This window comes from Lactuca serriola, chromosome 3 (assembly GCF_051521515.1).
Source record: "Lactuca serriola cultivar US96UC23 chromosome 3, Lser_US96UC23_V15, whole genome shotgun sequence".
Taxonomy (NCBI): Eukaryota; Viridiplantae; Streptophyta; class Magnoliopsida; order Asterales; family Asteraceae; genus Lactuca; species Lactuca serriola.
Genome location: NC_136410.1, coordinates 14,611,968 through 14,632,256, shown reverse-complemented (window position 1 = coordinate 14,632,256; position 20,289 = coordinate 14,611,968). Strand labels below are relative to the sequence as shown.

General features: G+C 38.1%; 1 protein-coding gene and 1 long non-coding RNA gene across 3 annotated transcripts; both read left to right on the top strand.

Moving 5' to 3' along the window:
* Positions 1-7,094: 7,094 nt before the first annotated feature.
* Positions 7,095-8,974, top strand: LOC145094280 (uncharacterized). 2 transcript variants are annotated; one of them, XR_013703257.1, is made up of 5 exons: positions 7,095-7,620; positions 7,726-7,905; positions 7,995-8,097; positions 8,330-8,689; positions 8,838-8,974. It is a non-coding gene; the product is annotated as an uncharacterized LOC145094280 (long non-coding RNA). The 2 variants fall into 2 exon arrangements; XR_013703256.1 differs by having other exon boundaries at positions 7,726-7,920.
* Positions 8,975-15,542: 6,568 nt separating this feature from the next.
* LOC145095044 (disease resistance protein Roq1-like) lies at positions 15,543-15,854 on the top strand. The gene has a single exon (XM_079032987.1). The coding sequence runs from the start codon at positions 15,543-15,545 to the stop codon at positions 15,852-15,854; it is 312 nt and encodes a 103-aa protein (XP_078889113.1).
* The last annotated feature ends 4,435 nt before the right edge of the window (positions 15,855-20,289 follow it).

Genomic DNA, 20,289 nt, shown 5'->3' with positions numbered 1-20,289 from the left:
TCAAACAAACTACTTTCAAATCGTTTTAAAAACTGACATCAAGTCATCATTTCTTATTTATTAAACTTTTCAAAGGATTTACAAAACTTCTTTTATATTTTTGTTGGCAAATTCATGCCTATATATGTATCATTATATAAGTAATATTTGAAGGACTTAGGACGGCTGGCTCGCTTTATTTCCTTCTCCTCGTTGGGATGTGGCTTTAAGGCATCGGTTATTCGTCCGCATGTTGTCTAAATATGAGTAATATATATCATAAGTACATATATAGACATAAAAGTTTCCGTCAGTTGGTTCAGTACCTTTGAGTAGCAAAAGCATATTTCGATTATACACATACAATAATAGAAACTATAATAGGTATAGTTAGGAGATACTACCTACCATCCCAAGTACAAGGGATCACACAAGAGTCAGTTTATTCATGAGTCTATACAAATACATTACATACTATGTGAAGAGATACTATTACATACAATTTCAAGACATATAATTACAAGAGATACGATTACATAAGATAGTGTACTATATATTCATGAAATTTTACATATTACAAGTACCATATTAAAGAGATATTTTCATATGCAAGAACAAATGAACATTTTCATACGTAAATCTGTTTTATACTAGGTTTTGTGAGACATTTCACGTACTTTCGAGTATGCATTATTAAGTCCTGTATTATATACCATAATCCCTTGTAAGGGGAGCGTGATACTTGTGTATAGATCTATATGGGATTGCCAATCCCACACCTAAGCTGTTACCTACAGCTAGGCCGGCAGGCCTGGGGTGACAAACGTCATAACATTACAACGCCTGAAGAACGTTGTTACAGGCATTCTGGGTCATTAGCATGGTTATAAAACTCACATGGAGTATTAAAAGCACGTTGATTTATGGGGTCATCAAATACCTTAGCGATTTTATATGTACACAAATCTATTATTTTAGGCATGAAAAACACCATAGTAGTTCATTTTTTGGACTTTTAAACTACCACCTACTTATGGGCAAATATTGGATTTCTAATAGCAAACATTTAAAACAGTTGGGTCTTGGTAGAAGACTACTTTTTATACTAGTAGTAAATATGGGATTTTCTAGGGTTTCAAACGTTTACAATTACTTACAAACTTGTTCATTGGTACAAACTTTCCTTCAAACATTTACAGGTTTTTCTTTACAGCTTTACAAATCAAAGTCACATAAATACTTATGAATTCACCAGCATTATTGCTGATACTCGATTTCAAAATAACTTGTATTCCCAGGACACATGTAGACAGGTATGAGTACCAAGTTCTGTGAAGACAGAGCGGTCAAGACTCGTCTTGTATTTTGAATATTCATTTTGTAGAATTATACTATGAAGGAACTCAAATGTAATTAAAATTATACTATTAATGCAATGTATGATGTTGTTGCTTGTTTACTACTTTGCATTGTTATGATACATTACATGACGTCCTCTGCCCCAGAATGTTTTGGTCGTTCTCGGTTTTGGGGTGTGACACAGTAAGACATGGAGCTTAGTGAACTTTAGACCTTTGGGCCCTAATGGTTTTGGACCTGGACTTGCGGTTTGTTGCATCTGAATGTATCTTCGGCCAATATTGGAATAGTTGGGCCTATTTGGCCTTGTGGCCCAATATAGAAATGGACTTCACATTTGTGGGCCACGGTTTGGGCCAATTCTTGTAATAGGTTGTTGTGGGCCTTCGTAGGCTAATTTGGTCAGGATTATTAACTAAGGAGAATATTGAGCTTTATTATAAGGTCCATTAGAAATGTCTAGGCCCAATTTGGAAAATTGGGCAATTGATGGTGTTATGGACATTATAATGTTAGGTTTTTGTTTTGGGTTTGTGCCTTTAATTTTGGATCATATTTGGCGAGGGGTAAAATGGTCATTTTACCCCATGCATGGATTAAGGATTATGGTATGGGACCCAATTGCTAATTGGGTATATTGATTGGTAGTGACAGCTTGGGTAGCTGGTGGGGCAGTAGCTAAGGATTTCTTCAGGAAGATTCTGCATTCGAGGTGAGTCTTCTCACCATACCCATGGGTCTAAGGCACCAAGGCCGGCCCATTATGTAATTGTGGTATATTTTTTTGTCATTCTGTGATTTGATATGCTATGTGATTGTGTGTTATTGCATGGAGGACCCCGGGGGGAGGCCGTGGCAATTGGATGTAAGTCCATGTGGGGTAGCCCATGGCATTCCTAGGTAAAGACCATGTGGGGTAGCCCATGGCACAATGGTGTAAGACCCTGGGGGCAGCCCACAACATCCTTACATGTTTAATTATGTTATGTGTAGGTATTTTTGAGATATATGATATGTTGATGTGATGTGTGTTATGGTAGTTGTCTTTGTAATACTTGCATGGAAGACCCCGAGGGGAGCCTATGGCAATTAGATATAAGACCATGTGGGGTAGCCCATGGAGTACTCAGGTTAAGACCATGTGGGGTAGCCCATGGCACAATGGTGTAAGACCCTGGGGGGAGCCCTCGACATCCTTACAAGTTTTTGTATGCATGGCGTATGTGTTATATGTAGCTTTTATAGCTAGCAGGAAATATGATGCCGGCAGCTTTGATAGCAACAGGATATGTGATATTTGGTTTGTGTGTATGGTATGATTTGGGAAACTCACTAATCTTTGTGCTTACAGGTTTTGTTTACGGTTTTAGGTATTATCGTTTTGGAAAGGAAGTGCTCGGATTGATCGCAGTGCACACACCTATGATTTCCACAATGAATGATTTTGGGGTTAGCTCTGATAAATGTTTTACTTAATGATGATTTGAATTGTTTCGAATGAATGGTATCAATGTTTTAGCTATAAAAATGAAATTTTTACCCTTGATTTTTGGGTCGTTACAAGTTGGTATCAGAGCCTTGGTTTGAGGGATTCAGGGATACCTTCGGGTGTGTCTGGACTCAAACTGAGGATCTGTAAATCTTTCAAAAATTTCAAAAGAAAATGTTTCAAGGAAAAGGTTTTCTAATACAAGAAAGGCTGTGGTGCATGCAATCAACCGAGCTTAAGTAAGTTTCCCCAAAATACCCACATTTGTTATCTGTTATGATTTGATATTGAATCTGTGAATCGCATGCTAGTTAGGGCTAGGAGAGATGCCTTTATATGTTGTATGAGCTGGTGGACTTATATGCTTGTGTTGAGTAGTCAGCAATAGGTTGGCCTGATATATGGTGCTTGTAGCCATGAGGATATTGGATGTCATGCTGGAATTAGAATTATAATTGGTATTGGTAACTGTTAAGTGTATGTTTTAAAAATTGTATACGGTTAGGACTCGTTTCCTGTTCTATGTACAATTTGCATGCATAAAGGCAACCGACAGTGAGGATGGATGGAAGTGAACAGCGTGAGTCGCAACATGTGGGCAAAATGTTCTATGATTGTTCTTTGGATCGGAGTGCTCCTGCACGAATGCTGCTTGCTTTGTGCTTTGTAAAACGCTTGGGTGATGGGAGTCAGCTACTAAGTGGATATGACGCTATCCAAGAGGTGGACAGCTGGCATCATGAGGAGTCCTCACCAGATGATGGCAGAGCAAGGTTGGGAACCTAGGAAATCCTATGATATGCTCCAGTGAGCTTAGTGGGGCGATTCGGTGGAGTTGGGAACCTAGGGGAGCGTAGGAGGTGCTACGGTAGAGATTGTCTTGCTGTTTAGCAGACATTTAGAGTATTGGTGGAGTAAGCGACTTAGAGGATTCAGGAGGATTGTTGAGGAAAGTATGGATAGGTGTGTAAGGTAGTATTGGGCCCGTACTACTGAAAGCACAAGATCCATACTCGAATCGGTGAGTGTCTTGGAGAATCTGAGAAGCTTATGGGAAGGAGAATTCTTGGTTATGCCATGATCGTAGGAATAGTTGCTTTATAGAATGAGGATGAGCACGTAGGGATGGGACAGGGTTTGGTCCCAACATCGGTGGTGAGCCAGTAGTGGAAGGACTGCCAGGATTTCGAGTTCGCCTCGGATCCTTTGTATCAGGAGGGAAGGGTTGATTATGCGATCTATTTCACATTCAGTTTTGGAGACCAAGTCTCAGGATAGTTGTAGCCCGGTTAAGAGCAGAGATTGCTCCATATATTGCAGTATAGTCATGTCGATTGAGCTAGTGAGTGTGTCAGGGTGCGAGACCCTGAATGATACGTATCTCAGAGTCGAGAACGAAAGATTGATTAGGAGTATCTCATGAGAGAGGTTCAGGTTAGGTGGATTTATTGGAGGGTCTCGGGCGGAGACCCAAGAGTTTGGATCAACATTTAAGAGGACAACAGGGTCAGATCCAGTGCAACGCTTGCAGAAACTACACGATGAAGTTTCGTTCCAAGGGTTTGGACTGTCATTGTGATTGGAAGGAGGTGCTACATTATGTTGTCAGGGTGGTCGGGGTACCACAGGAGGAGGTGGTCAGGAACCCTTCAGATGTTTGTGGATATGCTATCTTCGGACATTTCCGGTGGATACCGGGTATTTGTAACACTTGAGGAATTGTGAAGAGTTGGATCTCAGGTTAGTTTTCTGCTATTCTCTTGACCCTGAATGATACGGATCTCAGAGTCGAGGACAGAAGACTGATGATGAGTATCTCATGAGAGAGGTTCAGGTTAGGTGAATTTATTGGAGGGTCTCGAGCGGAGACCCAAGAGTTTGGATCAGCATTTAAGAGGCCAACAGGGTCGGATCCAGTGCAACGCTTGCAGAAACTGCGCGATGCAGTTTCGTTCCAAGGGTTTGGACTATCATTGTGATCAGAAGGAGGTGCTACATTATGTTGTCAGGGTGGTCAGGGTACCACATGAGGAGGTGGTCAGGAACCCTTCAGATGTTTGTGGATATGCTATCTTCGGACATTTCCGGTGGATATCGGGTATTTGTAATGCTTGGGGAATTGTGAAGAGTTGGATCTCAGGTTGGTTTTTTGCTATTGTATGGGTTAGCAAGGGTTTTCAGATTCCATTCGGCATGTCAAGGAATCTTTGAGAGATCTTTGGGCGTATGTATCTTGCTAAGAAAATTCCGTGTGTATCGTGATTGCTCTGAGTCGTTATCGGAATCTGTCCATTGATTCGAGTTGCTACAGGTATAGCAGGTTTGGCCACGTCATCAGGGATTGGCCATAGTAAGCCCGTTACTTTTTGGTTGTGTGTACGACAAGGAGGCCGACTGTCTGACGATCGGGGAGGAGCAGTGGGCACACCTGCTCCAGTCATTTTCGGGGTTGGTTCAAGGGCTTGAACAAGGGAATTATGACTAGGTTCCGGTAACCAGTACTAGAAAAAGGCCTTTAAGGACACGCGATTTATGACACGCACGAATTTATGATACGCAAAAGTGGGTATCGAAAAAAATGTCATCTCTAATAAAATTTAAAGGATTTAGGTTACCCATTTATGCGTGACCTAAAATTAGGTGTCGTTTTATAATTTTGTTAGGCAAAGGCACGCCTCCTTTAGTATCTATGACCGGGAGATGGAAATCCAAAAAATTATAAATGCGTGTCTTCCTTTTTCTCCCCCATTTTTGTTTCCCTTTTCTCCCTATGCCCTAAGAATGATACTCTACGCCGCCCCCCACAAAATCATTGGTGACTCCACCTCTTTTCCATGTCCTCCGCATTCACGACCATCTCTATATATGAATCTTCATAAAACGCTTAAATTCTATATAAATGTAAAATGAAGTAGTCATCGATTCTTCATCCATCGAAGTAGAAATCAGTTGCTTGGATCTTCCTTTTGGCACATAATATCTTAGAATTGGTTGTTGGGATCTTCCTCACCCTCTGGTTTCGATCTCTTCTATTCGTGGCATGTAAATTTTAGTACTCCTTCTTCCCCACCATCTCCTAAATCTCTCGCACACTATCTCAAGATATCAATAAGCTCTTTTGCATTGTGCTTTAAAAACCCTTCTCTCGTACTCCCTCTTACACACTATGCCCTAAAAACTTCTAACATGCTTCTTGAAGAAATCTGTCGGTATCACTCTGAGAACCATGGTCGTCACCCATACGACCACCATTTACGCAGATAGTCTGGCGAGTCCAGGCATGGAGTCATCAGAGCAGGCAACTAAGCCTGATCCCTTCAAATGTTCTTGAACAGGATAGGTTCGTCCCCTTCTGTCCTCCTTTTTTCAATTTCAATTCTATCCATATCGATCGTGAAGTTTTTATTGAATTTTAAAACCAAAGGAAAAACGACGATACTGAAGATACTTGGAGGGAAGCATATGGTGGATCCTGATATGATCAGGGTTCTTGGTAGATCGGCGTTCCATGACACCTCTTTTCACCTCTTTGGGTGACCTAGCTTAACTTGGTGGAGAGGTAATTTACTTCTGCTTTTCTTTCAATTGGTATTTTCATAGTATTTTGGATCAAAACAATCAAATTTAGAAATGCTTGATTCATCTAGATAAATGTCAAATTACTTACATATCATTACCTTGAAGAAGCACAAATTCTATGAATTTTCATCTCTTATAGTTAACTGTTACCACATAACTTGCTAGTGTTGATTGATTTAGCATATTGATTTAGACACAAATTCGTTATTCTTAGATTTGGTTATTTAATCTTAAAAACACGATGTCACAAAAGAAATGTAGCAACTGGTAGGTTCCATTTAAAAATGGTGAAATTTGTTGGTCATAGTCATATAAAAAGATTAAATGTCATAGTACATGAAGTAATGTGCATCATGCATGTCATGTAGCAGAGGTACAAACAAAAATAGTAAACATTGTGACTATTTCCATCAACTGACATGAAAATATTAATAAAAACATTGTTTCATTGCTAAATTCAATGAAGCACATCCCCTTTTGAAAGGGGTAATGTCGTAATTTGTAATATTATATACTTGTGGTATAGTAGTTGCTTAATAATGCTGTTTTTTTTTTCTAAAAATAGTTGTTAAGGAAGGATTCAAGCAGGCGACTTGGGAATGGGGCAGGTGGAGGTGATGAAATAAAAAAAACATGGTTGGTTTAAACTGATTAATTAGAGGAAACTGGAGGGTAGAGAAATAAAGCGAAGTTTTGTTCCACAAGTAGCTGGGAAGCAATGCATTGTGAATTTTGAAGAGTGTTAGAAAAAATTACCCCTGCTTCTAGATTCCCCTATTGCGAGTCCCAAATGTAAGGAAAACCCGTTTAATGGATTTACTTATGTCAGGCCTGCAGATGCGTTCCTACACAGGAATGAATGATTCTAAAAGTTTGTACCAAGTTTTTTAAATTTAATTTTGAGTATCCAAATTATATGGATTATTTTTTATTGTTAAGTTGTTGCAGTTATGACAATTTTAATTTAGTGATACGCTTGAAAGAAGTGTCTACTGATGAAGCTACTGAACAAGCTGCTCATTTGAGATCTCAGATGTATATTTTATGCGGGACTTTGCTTTATGAAAGATCTGTTGTTGAATTCAAAATGGATTTGTCAGCATGGGAAGAATCTTTAGTTGCTTCTGTTGAAAAATTTAAGCTTGCAGGTGCATCACCAATACATCTTGCAATAATTATAAAGAATCATTGCTCAAATGGAACAGCTTCTGCAGGTAATTTAGACAAGTTTCAAGTAAATTACAAAAAAAGTCCTTGTGCTTTTCTGATTTTCACTATATTTAGTTCAAAGTTGAATGTTTTGTATGAGTGTTTTTCAGGCCTTGGTTTTAAAATTGATGAAATAGTTCAAGCATGGAATGAGATGTATGACATTAAAAGATGGCAGACTGGTGTTCCCTCTTTTCGCCTTGAACCACTCTTTAGGCGTCGCGTCTCAAAATTGCATTCTCTCATGGAAGTGGAACATCGTTGAATTGGGATTTCCATTTTTACCCTTGGTGTGATTTAGTCATGTATGGTTAGCTTTTTTTTTTCATGTGCCAAAAATAACCTTGTCTTATGTGCAATGTTTATACTTGTTGAGCAGGTGATTAGAATGGTTGGGGAGAGTGTAGAAGTTGTGGGTAGGAGCTCTGGAAACAAGATGCCAACCCTAGAGGAATATGCAAGTGATTTAACTATTCATTAAGGTTTTCTTTTATTAATTATTTCTTCCATTTTGTAGGGTAATTTTGACCCTAGAATTAGATGACGATTATTAGTATTTGAAAAAAAATGATAACTAGTTAAAACTTGATGAACATTACAAGTAGGAAAAATAACTAGATTGAATTGTTGTTTTAATTGGCTTCATACTTGAATCTAGTCGATTGTTATCAATTTTGTTAATTTACGATCACCATCCAATTTATTGTATTGTAGGGAATCACTACTGTTGGAAGCTCTTTCTTCTTTTAAGGGAGTCATTTAGGAGATTGCTAGTGTAGTTCCATTGTGGGGCAGGGTCCTCTATTGCAAAGGTGATGCAATTTATCACCGAGCACTGACAAGCGGGTGACGCAGATGAGGTAATCCTTTTGACACCCTTCAAAATCCGATTTTTCTGCTCAACTTGTTGGATTCATGGAAACTTTGTTAGTTATTGCTCCTGATCAAGCCCATTGGATATTGGAATTAGCTAAGTTTGATTTCAGCATTGTTGTCGGACATTTGGTTGCATATGTACTTGGGATTTATTCCCCCAAGCATCCCTACATATCTAATTCCCTTCATTATTTAACTGTAAGTAGTTTGTATATATTTATTTTAAAGTGATTATTGAAGCTTCTATTGTTGGTATTAGCCACCTTTATCGAATCATTTTTCAGTAGGGCTGTTGGAGTGCTAGCCAAAAGTTGAACTCTAATGGCTGCATTATTCAAATTTGTAGGTCTTGTTGATGTGCATAGTGTCAAGCAAAGTAGCTCGGGATGTTGTGAAGGTGGGCAACAAGTTCTTGTAGTTCAACAATTATTTGTTGATGACTTTCATCTCTTTCACATTTGATGTATTACATTTGTCTATTATTGGAATGATTATTTATATGACATTAACTTTTGTGCAATGGATTGTATCTTTTGTATATGGTATTTTATTTTTTATTATGACACACGAAATGCAAATTTAATTTGAAAATTAGTAAATCTATAAATAATTTTCTTTTTAAAAAAAAATTAAAATTATTATACGCAAAAATGTGTGTCATCTTCATTTATGACATGACCTTTCTTGACAGCGGCTTTAATGATATGCATTGCGTGTCATAAATGTGCGTCGTAAATGCGCGTCGTCTATAGACGACGCCCAAAACCGTGTCGTCTCTTGTTATGACAGGGCCTTCCTTGACATGCATTTGGGCGTCATTTGAGCGTTTTACGACACGCATTGCGCATCGTAAAAGGCTGTTTTTCTAGTAGTGAACTTTAGGAATTATGTTTGGAAAGGCTTTTGGGATTGTCAAAGGAAGAGAGAAGTGGTCTCCGAAGTGTTGTGGGAAGCATCTGACTTTTGGACTCTAAGATCTGAGTGTGATATCAGGTTTGAATAGCTAGAGTCATTGGCATTGTTGGGATTCATGAAGTGTTAGCTGGTTTTCGGGAATTGTGTTGTTTTGGAAGGGTTATTCATGGTGTTAAAGCTTTGTTAAGCACCGACCGTCATCATATTGATCATTGGAACGAGAGAGGGTTTGGGAATCCTTCAATTCTCATATGTTGAGCGGACTTAGTTGAATCTAAGTGGGGGAGAGTTATTCAGATATCCAGGATAGAAGCGAGTGTAAGACGAGGATGCGTCTCACATTCCCCTTTGGGGGAGGAAAGTCGGCCTTAGTGGCTGACTTAATATAAGATATCGTGGATGGGAGTTCAGGAAACTCCTAAACATTTGGATCGTGTCATCTGATGTCATATAGCATGATTTGGGGGAGGGAACCAGGTAGAGTTCCAGTCAGTGTTTGAGTTCAGTTGGTAGGATAGACCATGTGGGCGATTAACTTTGAGATGTGTTTGGATTGTAGACGAGCGATAGGGCTATGGTTAGTGATAATTTGAGAGTGGAAGTGTTGTAAGACTACAGGGGAGCCATAGCATTCACTAGCAGTTGGGTAATGTGGAAAGTGTTGTAAGACTACAGGGGAGCCGTAGCATTCACTATCGGTCAGATAGTGTGGGAAGCGTTGTAAGACTGCGGGGGAGACGTAACATTCACTAGCAGTAGAGAGTGTTGTAAGACTGTGGGGGTGCCGTAGCGTTCACGGATTCTTCCAGGTGATTTGAACTAGGGCAAGATAGTTCTTAGGGTTGTAGGGGAGCCACAACTTAGTTAGGATCAGGACCAGAGGTGATTGACCGATCAATTATTTGGGGGCAAGCCCGGATGGTTATGGGAATTTAGGATGGAACCGGTGGAGACAGGTGAGCTAAGGGTTGGACCTTGTGATGCAAGATTTTGTGGTCGAGTAGTGCATGTTTTTGTAGGGCTACGGTTGGGTAGCCCTGTTATCGGATTTCATAAGAACCTGGTGGTTGGACCGGGTGCAACACTGGAAGTCTCAGGGAATCGAGTAACTGTATTTATTAATCAGTCGAGTAAAGGATGACAGGAAGTCATAGTATGTAAATGCCGATTCGAGGAACTTTGGATAGGACCGGAGTGACAATTTAGATTTAGATCGGAATTCCTGCAAGATTTTGTTTGAGTAAGATGGGATGTGGGTAATCTATATGCCAAGGGCATCGACGACAGAATTCTAGGGTGGTGAATGGATTGTTTTAATGGTAGTTTAAGCCATTCTGATGTGTCTTGGGTGGCCCTATCCATAATAGAGTCACGACATGTCGGAATCAGGAAACAATGGGTCGACGGAGGCCGGGTATGATGTAATTCTGTCACTATTCTAGTAGTATTCACCTTTTTGGTGTTGGGTTCAGTGGCGACGAGTTGTCAACCTATCTCGATCGGATGGATCAATGGGTTTAAGGAGATAGGGCAATTATGGTTGGACGAGGTAGTCTGTCAGAGGTCGTAGGGGACTACTGAGTGTGTTTTTGTCTCAGCAATTGGGTATGTGTGGGGTGTTCCAGATAGTTGGCAGACAGGTTGGGACCAGGGAGGTCCCCGGGTGTTCTCCAGGAAAGCAGCCAAGTGACAACAAGAGGAGTAGGAGCGAATTCAGTGATTTGGGCTCTATATATTGAATTGCTTGTTATACGGTAGTCACGGTTGGTCGATGATATTGTTCTTTAGCAAGAATCAAGGTATTGCAAGTAGGAAGTATTCTATCTAGATTGGTTTCTTGGGAAATAAGTTCGATGATGATTCGTTGTGGGCAATTTGTCAGGGAAACAGACCATCTCGAGACTTCAGATTTCAAATGGGGTAGGTATGATCGGGTTGCAAGGAATTTTTTCATCTACGTGTTCTAGGACCTTATGAGAATTGGATTTAGTTGGCTTGAGTAGGTTGTAGTATTCACGGGTCTGTGGCGGTGTTGCTCCGGTTTTCTGGTATGTCGGGGACGGTGATGCATGGTTTCGAGGAAAAAATCTAATTTAAGTAGAGGAGAGTTGTAAGGCTCTGTTTTGAATTGATTCCTAGTTCAAGGTGGTGGCTCAAAGGTCGGTCATTATAAGGATTATGGCTCTTGGGAAGTTAAAATCTATCCCCTTTTGGGTGTTGGTGATGTATTAAAAGTGATCCGGGTGCTCGGTTCGTGTTTTGGAGCCTAGGGGTATTTCGGTAAAATGGCAGTTCAGGTTTTTGTGCAAAATGGACTTTTTTCGGAAGGTATTTAGGAAGATACGAGTTGATAGAAGTGTAGGTCTTCTCGTTACCTTTCTGTGGATATAAGGATCATCAAAAACAAATTTATAACGGAGAAGTTATGGCCTTCAGAAGTTTAGTAGTTTCAGGCTTAGCCGAGTACGCTGGGCGTACACAAGGAATACGTTGGGCGTACTAGTGAAGAAGGTAGTACACTAGGCGTACTTTTGGAGTACGCTGGGCGTCCTGACCAGGATGGTCGCGAATGTTCTTCGGAGTACGATGGGTGTACCATATGAGCGTTGGGCGTACGCCAATCAAACCTGAACCCTATTTTAAGGTCTTGGACCCTATTTAAAATCCTGATCTCATAACCTAACTATAATATCTTCAGCCTCCAACCCTGTAAACCCTAGAAATCGTCATATATCATCCATGGTGGCATTTTGAGCTTATGGAGTCCATTTTTGGGGTGTTTGACCCATTTTCAAGAAGATGAAGTTTGATGCAAAGATGGGAATCAAGGAGGAGCTTATGGATCTGGCTTTTAGGACTCATTCTCAGCTTGATAAAGGTATAAAGATTTGAAGTTGACCATTGAATTCTTAGATCTATTATGTTTAGTTTTTGGATCTTTTGGTCCCAAGAATGGAGCTTTATGGTTCCAAATCCATTTTTAGGCTTGGGGTTGCCACCCTTGATGCTATTTGAGTCCCTAAGGTAGAAAGTTGACATCTTGATGGTATTAATGGGTTCATGCTTGAGTTAGGGTCACTTTTATGGAAGTAGAATGCCATTTTTGGAGTTTGGGTTTGTTTGGGGCAAGCAAAGTCACCAAGTCAGTGACTTTATGGGTTTAGACGTTAAGTATAGTTCAGATATGTGATTTGGAATTATTAGATCAAGTGTTAAGCACTTAATGGATGTTGTACATGAGCTGTTTGTACGTTGGGCATACTATGTAGTACGTTGCACGTATAGTCCATTTGCTTAGTACATTAAACATATAGAAGAGGTACGCTGGGCATACACTCTCAGGAGGACTTGGGGCTTACTGAACTTTTGACCTTTGGGCCCTAATGGTTTTGGGCCTGGACTCACGGTTTGTTGATCTGAATGTATCTTGGGCCACTATTGGAATAGTTGGGCCTATTGGGCCTTGCGGCCCAATATAGAAATGGCCTTCACATTTTTGGGCCTCGGTTTGGGCCAATTCTTGGAATAGGTTGTTGTAGGGCCTTTTGGGCCAATTTGGTTAGGATTATTAACTAAGGAGAATATTGAGCTTTAGTATAAGGTCCACTAGAAAGGTCTGGGCCCAATTTCGAAAATTGGGCCATTGATGGTTTATGGACATTATAATGTTGGGATTTTGTTTTGGGTTTGGGCCCTTAGTTTTGGATCATATTGGGCCATGGGTAAAATGGTCATTTTACCCCATGCATGGATTAAGGATTATGGTATGGGACCCAATTGCTAATTGTGTATATTGATTGGTAATGACAGCTCGGGTAGCTGGTGGGACAGCAACTAAGGATTTCTTCAGGAAGCTTCTGCATTCGAGGTGAGTCTTCTCGCCATACCCATGGATCTAAGGCACCAAAGTCGGACCATTATGTAATTATGGAATATGTGTTAGTCATTCTGTGATTTGATATGCTATGTCATTGTGTGTTATTGCATGGAAGACCCCGGGGGGAGCCTGTGACAATTGGATGTAAGACCATGTGGGGTAGCCAATGGCATTCCTAGGTAAAGACCATGTGGGGTAGCCCATGGCACAATGATGTAAGACCCTGGGGGAGCCCACGACATCCTTACAGGTTTAATTGTGTTATGTGTAGGTATTTTTGTGATATATGATAAGTTTATGTGATATGTGTTATGCTAGTTGTCTTTGTGATACTTGCATGGAAGACCCCGGGGGGAGCCCGTGGAAATTTGATATAAGATCATGTGGGGTAGCCCATGGCATTCTCAAGTTAAGACCGTGTGGGGTAGCCAACGGCATAATGGTGTAAGACCCTGGGGGAGCCCACGACATCCTTACAGGTTTTTGTATGCATGGCATATGTGTTATATGTAGCTTTTATAGCTAGTAGGAAATGTGATGCAGGTAGCTTTGATAGCAACAGGATATGTGATATGTGGTTTGTATGTATGGTATGCTCTGGGAAACTCACTAAGCTTCGTGCTTACAGGTTTTGTTTATGGTTTTAAGTATCATCGTTTTGGAAAGGAATGGCTTGGATTGATCACAGTGCACACACCTATGATTTCCGCAATGAATGATTTTGGGATGAACTCTGATAAATGTTTTACTTAATGATGATTTGCATTGTTTAGAATGAATGGTATCAATGTTTTAGCTGTATTAAAAATGAAATTTTTACCCTTGATTTTGGGTCGTTACACTTGATGATGTTCAAAGGATGAAATTAAAAGCTTCACCGCATGAAATTCGATAGACTGCTTGTGTCCTCTATTTGTAAACTCGATTAACCGTCGACCAAGAAGATGCTCAAAAGCCTTCATATTTTTTATTACATAAATACATTTTAAAAGCTAAAATTATTATTATAAGAAAAAAAGATGAAACTCACCCTTAAGCATACACTATGTGAATGGTAATCATGTGCCTGTAACTGGTAGGAATCATGTACACTTTTGTACTCGGCCTTGAGGATGATTTATCATGTAAGAGATTTGCAAAAATGATATTAGAGGATAAAACTACAAATTTTTCACCATTCATTATAGAATTGAAGTTATACAACTCCTGTCCTTTGGTTTCCAACCTCCTCATGCAAACCATTATATAAAATTCCAGAATTGAGTAATCTGCACCCAAAAAAAAAACTTTCTTAAATCTACAGATGAAAAAAGAAAGAGAAGAGATATGAAATCATACCTTGTAAGTAATCCAACTTTGGATGGCATTGGATGGTTGAAAGTGCAGATTTGAAGTTGTCAAGTTTCATGAAAATAGATTTTAAATCCATCAAACTTATAGCTGAAAACCTAAATTTAAAAAAACCAGAGATAGTTTCACAAGTTTTAGAAGAAAATCATATGGCTTCCATGAATATTTTTTATCAATTAAGAAAATCATATAGATTCCACCTTCTAGTTCAACTAGTTTTGTTTTTACCTCATCCGTCCCATGTTCTTTTTCATCATCTGATCACGTTTCTATTTTGAATTTTTTTAGAACAAAGACCATCACTTGTTCTATTCATGCATTTGTGTTTATTTACACTTGAAAGACTTGGTGAACAAGTAAAATTTCCAAAAGTTTTTTGGTTACCTGTTCTTTCTTTCTTCTCCCCAGTTTTCTGTCCCTGTTACTTTGTTGCTGTCACAAAGCTTACACGTTACACTTAGAGCATACCATTGTGAGATTTAGCTTTTTACCATTGTTGGCATGAAAAGCTTTGTGGGGACTAAGCTGTCGAAACATATACAAAGTCGCCCATCATTATGGTTAAATTGTGTTTATATTTCATTTTAGTCCCTTAAGTTCATATTAGTTAAAAGTATGCAAAAGACTAGTTATTGATCAATTATATTAATTTGATATATGGGCTGCTGTGTCTTGTTGATCGAATTTGATTCCTTTTTCAGAAGAGAGACGGAGGTCACTGAAGAATTCGTGAATGAAATTAGTACTAGACTGGAACTATACTTGAAAAGGAGAATCCGACACCTAATTGGGATGGAAGATTCTATTTATACAATCAGTTCTTGGTTAAAAAGAGCATCTTATGAAGCTGCTGAAATTCTCACAATATGGGGAATGCCTGGGATTGGAAAAACAACATTTGCTAAGTAGATGTATATGCCGCACTATCATGAATTTGAAAGAAATAGCTTTGTTAAAGGCATAGGAAGAAGATGTGCACAACAGACATGTTTGCTACTAGATTTGCAAAAACACCTTCTTGGAGACATTCTCAAGAAAAGAAAGATTGAAGAAAATAATGCAGAATTTTGCACATCTAAGGTCGAAAAGGCATTGACTAGGAAAAAGACACTTTTGGTGCTTGATGATGTTGATAACTTTGAGCAACAGAATGTGTTGATTGGAACAAAATGTTTTCATCCCGGAAGCAAGATTATATTAACAACCAAAGATGGGTCCTAACAGAAATGCCTTCAGTGGTTCGTGGATACTTATCATAAAGGCAGAGTTTTCTGGACCCTATAACAAAATATATGGAGGGTGTTAAATAATTATGATAAATATTAAAGTATTTGCTACAAGAAAAAAAAGGACTCACCTGCACCGATGTAAGGGTGAGCAGCAAAATCTAATGATCCATCAGATTGTTGTGTCATGGAGAATTTCAATACTTGCAAACCGATCTGATTGTAAGCAGGAAAATCTACTGATCCATCAAATGGATCCCTACAGTATCTCTTCAGGTGTATGATCGATAACTGAAAATCCAAATTCTATGTGTTCAAGAGTAAGATTACGGTTTGAGATCTTTACTATTTGTTTGTTGCGATGAAGATGCTGCAACAATGGCTTTGCTTGTATCTTCATTGGATTCGTTGTTGTCTAGTATCCAGTCGCATATCATAACAACATTCATTTTTTCTTCTTTCATTGTATTAGCACGCACTGCTTTAGTGGGTCTGTCATCCAATTGAACGAGTGGATAATCACGAATGTCATCAATATTTTATTTAGTTGGCTCTTTCGTGCCATCATCTTCCAACATTTTTTGTCTACCAAGATCCTCCCATGAATATGAAGGGTATAAACATACTTCGGTTTTCAATCCTCCCATGTAGACCCACCGGGTTTTATTTAGTTTTTCTCAAGATTTTGATTTATTCAATTTGTAATTCATACATCAAGAAAAAAATTCAAAATTACCTGTACTGGCTGGAAAATGAATTGGGATGAAAGATGACATCAAAACGTGAGCTTGTTGTTCCGCTTCTTACTTCAACTTTCAGATATAAATATTTGCCAGTAGTTTCGTTTTTCAAGGAAATGGACATGGAGCCTTCATTTGCAACACTAAATGGCATACTCCATTGGTATCCATTGATAGTTAACTAAATTTTGACCATGTAAGAAAAGTAAGCACATGATTGATTAATCAACAAATTAGTGATTTAATATATTCATAATTTCATATCAAGACCTTCAATAATTCAACTTTGACGGATGCCTTACATTTAAAAAGATTTTGAGTATCGATAGGATGAAGCCAAGTAAGCGACTGAGTACCAGATTGTTGCAGACATAAGCTTAATCCAGCCCTGTTATAAAACACAGTGTGTGGCTGATAATGGACAACTTGTATTAAGTAATTTAAATCGTAAAGTCAAATATAGATCTAGAGTCTAAACTGTAAAGTTAAAATGAGAATCCATAAACGGTGTAACGTGTAAGTAAATGTATTTACTTTTGTCCTCTCGGATGTCATGTGAAGTAGAATCGAAAGGCTGTAGTATGATCCATCTGTATTAAAAAATTTAACATCCACTCTTTCATATGAGAGGAAAAAGAAGAGATATTACCATTAGTTAAATAGATTTTTGAGTGACAAGGTGACAAAATTATTTAAATAATACAAAATGAGACTCACCTTCTTTTCGAGCTCAATAAGTGATAGTCCAATACTAAAAACATTAGAATTCTGGGTGGCAACAACTATACCCACACGAGGTGAAAGATAGACATCATTTCGAGAGGAAAAAAACATATTGCCCCGTGTACCACATAGTCCTGTGGGGAAAACATGTTGGGAGTAGGGGTAGTGTCGTCAATTGCTTCTAGAACTTGGATGTTCCACCATGAGCCATTTGATTTTGGCTCTGAGAAACTAAAAGTACCCCTAAAGCTAAATTTTCCAGACGTGGCAAGTTTTGTAACTAGTAAGGGATCTGAATCTGCACTCTCTGAAGGGTCGACTTCTACCACTTGATACGTAAAGGGGGATAGAATACTCATTACTAATCTAATATGGGACAAAAAACCTTATGGTATTTGAGGATGGTTCAGTTGCTCCCATGTCACGTTCGATGCTCACCCACAATCTCCTGTATGACCAATGCAATAGATGTAAATTAATTGCCATTTTTATTGGGAAAATTGCAGGAATTTGACACCAATTTCTAAATGTTTTCTACTCCAGGCCTTCTATGAATTACATCTAGGCCCTTGGTGAAGGGGAAGATTCCCCCTTGTTGAATTTTTGATGGTTTCTCAAAACCTACATTGACATAGTGAAAGCATGTAAGATTATCTCCATTCTTCAACAAAATTGTGAAAGTAAAGAAGAATGTAATGTCAAACTTACGGTATGCATATATGTCTCTTAAAAGGTTTTCTTTCAAACCAATAGGCTCAAAACTATCATAAACCTCATCATATTATGTAAAAAAGACGAGTCCATCAGATGAAATCCTGTATAATCAATAATTTATCAACATGTGAATGATTAACCTTGCTACTTTCTCACATTCAATTAGCAATTGGATTATAGGCAGTACACTTACAAATCATTCATCTTTAAATTAAATTGAGCCTCATCAAAATAAGATCCTTCATGAACCATAGTCGCCATGACTACAAAAATAGCAACAATAATCACTCTTAAGCAAAAGAAACCATGTGAAACATATATGAGTTTGATTATCATAAGCAAGATAAAGTGAGAATACATGGTTCTTAATTCCTAGGGTTCTAAGAACTCGTAGAACCAAAACCCCCTCTTTCCTTAAAATAAATCTTCTCAAATAATTAAATGCATATTAAAAATGTTGGAACAAAACTATACATTAACTCAAATCTTTCCAGTTTTTCACAAAATTCTACACTAAACCTAGTAAAGTTTGTTTGAAGCGAGTTGAACTGAACTCACACATCACACAAAACTCTCTCATACATTATCTGAATAACAAACAAATTTTCTCTGGTAGTTTGAATAGAAAATATCTAACGCTAGAATTAAGATACAACCTAGATAGAGAAAGCACTCAGAACTTACCTGTCACATTCGTTGTACCTAGATAGAGAAAGTGAGCATTGAAGATGATTAGTAGAGGGGGAGAGAAAGTAATGGTGGGTTGATAGCGCCTGAACGTGTGTGAAAAAAGGACCAAGGAGCTTGCCCTTTTCTTATCTAAGCAACGAAAACGAGGTGAGCGTGTATTTGGGTATTCTGCAAAAGAGGGAAACAAATGAATTTGAGGTCAGGTGAGCATGAGATCGTCGATGAGGAGAAGTTAGCAAGGGGTTACCGGCAAGAGAGGCGGGGTCACTGAATGGATGGTAGAGAGCATTGAGTGAGCGAGTGTTTTGAGTATTAAAAATATCCCTAGAATGAATATCAATATCGGTGCCCGTGCTTTTATTATAAGAGACACACGTTTGAGTAAAATTATAACACGACATATTTAGAGGACACACGCTTAAGCTAAGCATCCTACGTGGTTTTAATTTTTTTTGTTATGACCCTAATTTTAGGGCATGCAAAAATAAGTGTCTTTGATCCTTCAAATTTTGTTAGAGATGACATTGTTTTTAGGACGCACACTTTAGCATATCATAAATTAGTGTGTGTCATGGTTTGCGTGTCATCAAAGTTCTATATTCTAGTAGTGATTCAAACTTTGAGAAAGGGATCCTTAAAGGAAAATAATATAGTTTATTTTACGTTTGTAAATCTTATTTATATACAAAAGATTCGTAATGATATTTTCAATAAGTAGTAGAGAGAATAATTATAAAAGAACTATACACTATAATGTATGACATCCTTTTTAATAATGTCTAAGATTTAACATAAGATACCAAATCAACTTTATTAATAACTATAGTAGTTATAAATTATATTTTACACGTTAAAATATAATTGTGAAATCTTTGTTGAAGGTTTCAAATATAAATTTGAAATACAAACCGGTAAGCACTATATAAGGCCTTAATGAGAATAAAGGTTGAATTAAATCTTACTTGGTATGATTTACTTTCTAGTCAATAGAAACGTCCTCCTTTTATTTCCTTAGGATAACACCTAGAACACTATCAATTGTACCTTGAGTACAAATGTCAACACGCCAACTAACTAGTAGATATAACATTTTCTTCGTAAGATTTTGTATACAAAGGATCCATCCTTATCTTACTTCAACTTTTTGTGGATTTAAAGCCTATGTTGGACTAAAGCTTTTACACCCAAAATGTACTAAATACATATTATCTAATACTCTAAATGTGGCTTAGATTATTATATAAAACCCACATTAGTGGTAGAAATCATCTATGACTTCAAAAATCATATATGGATTAGATTATTATTTTCATAAACTCAAAATGTTTACATTAGTGGTAGAAATCATTTATGACTTGAGAAATGTGGAATCTCTCATTGATGAGCTTTTCTTGATTTTCTGGAAAATCCATCAAATACCAAGATGCTATGTAAAATCACGAATCTGATAAATGACTTAGAGTCATGAATATGAGATGTAATCCATGTGTAATAATCAAGTATTGTATTGATTAGACTTCCAATGTATAGCAAGGCTAGAAGGAGTAAGCGATCTTCTAGAAA

What these genes read in the sequence shown, in the direction of transcription:
- LOC145095044 (XM_079032987.1), top strand. Translation starts at nt 15,543, where the DNA reads ATGTATATGCCGCACTATCATGAATTTGAAAGAAATAGCTTTGTTAAA.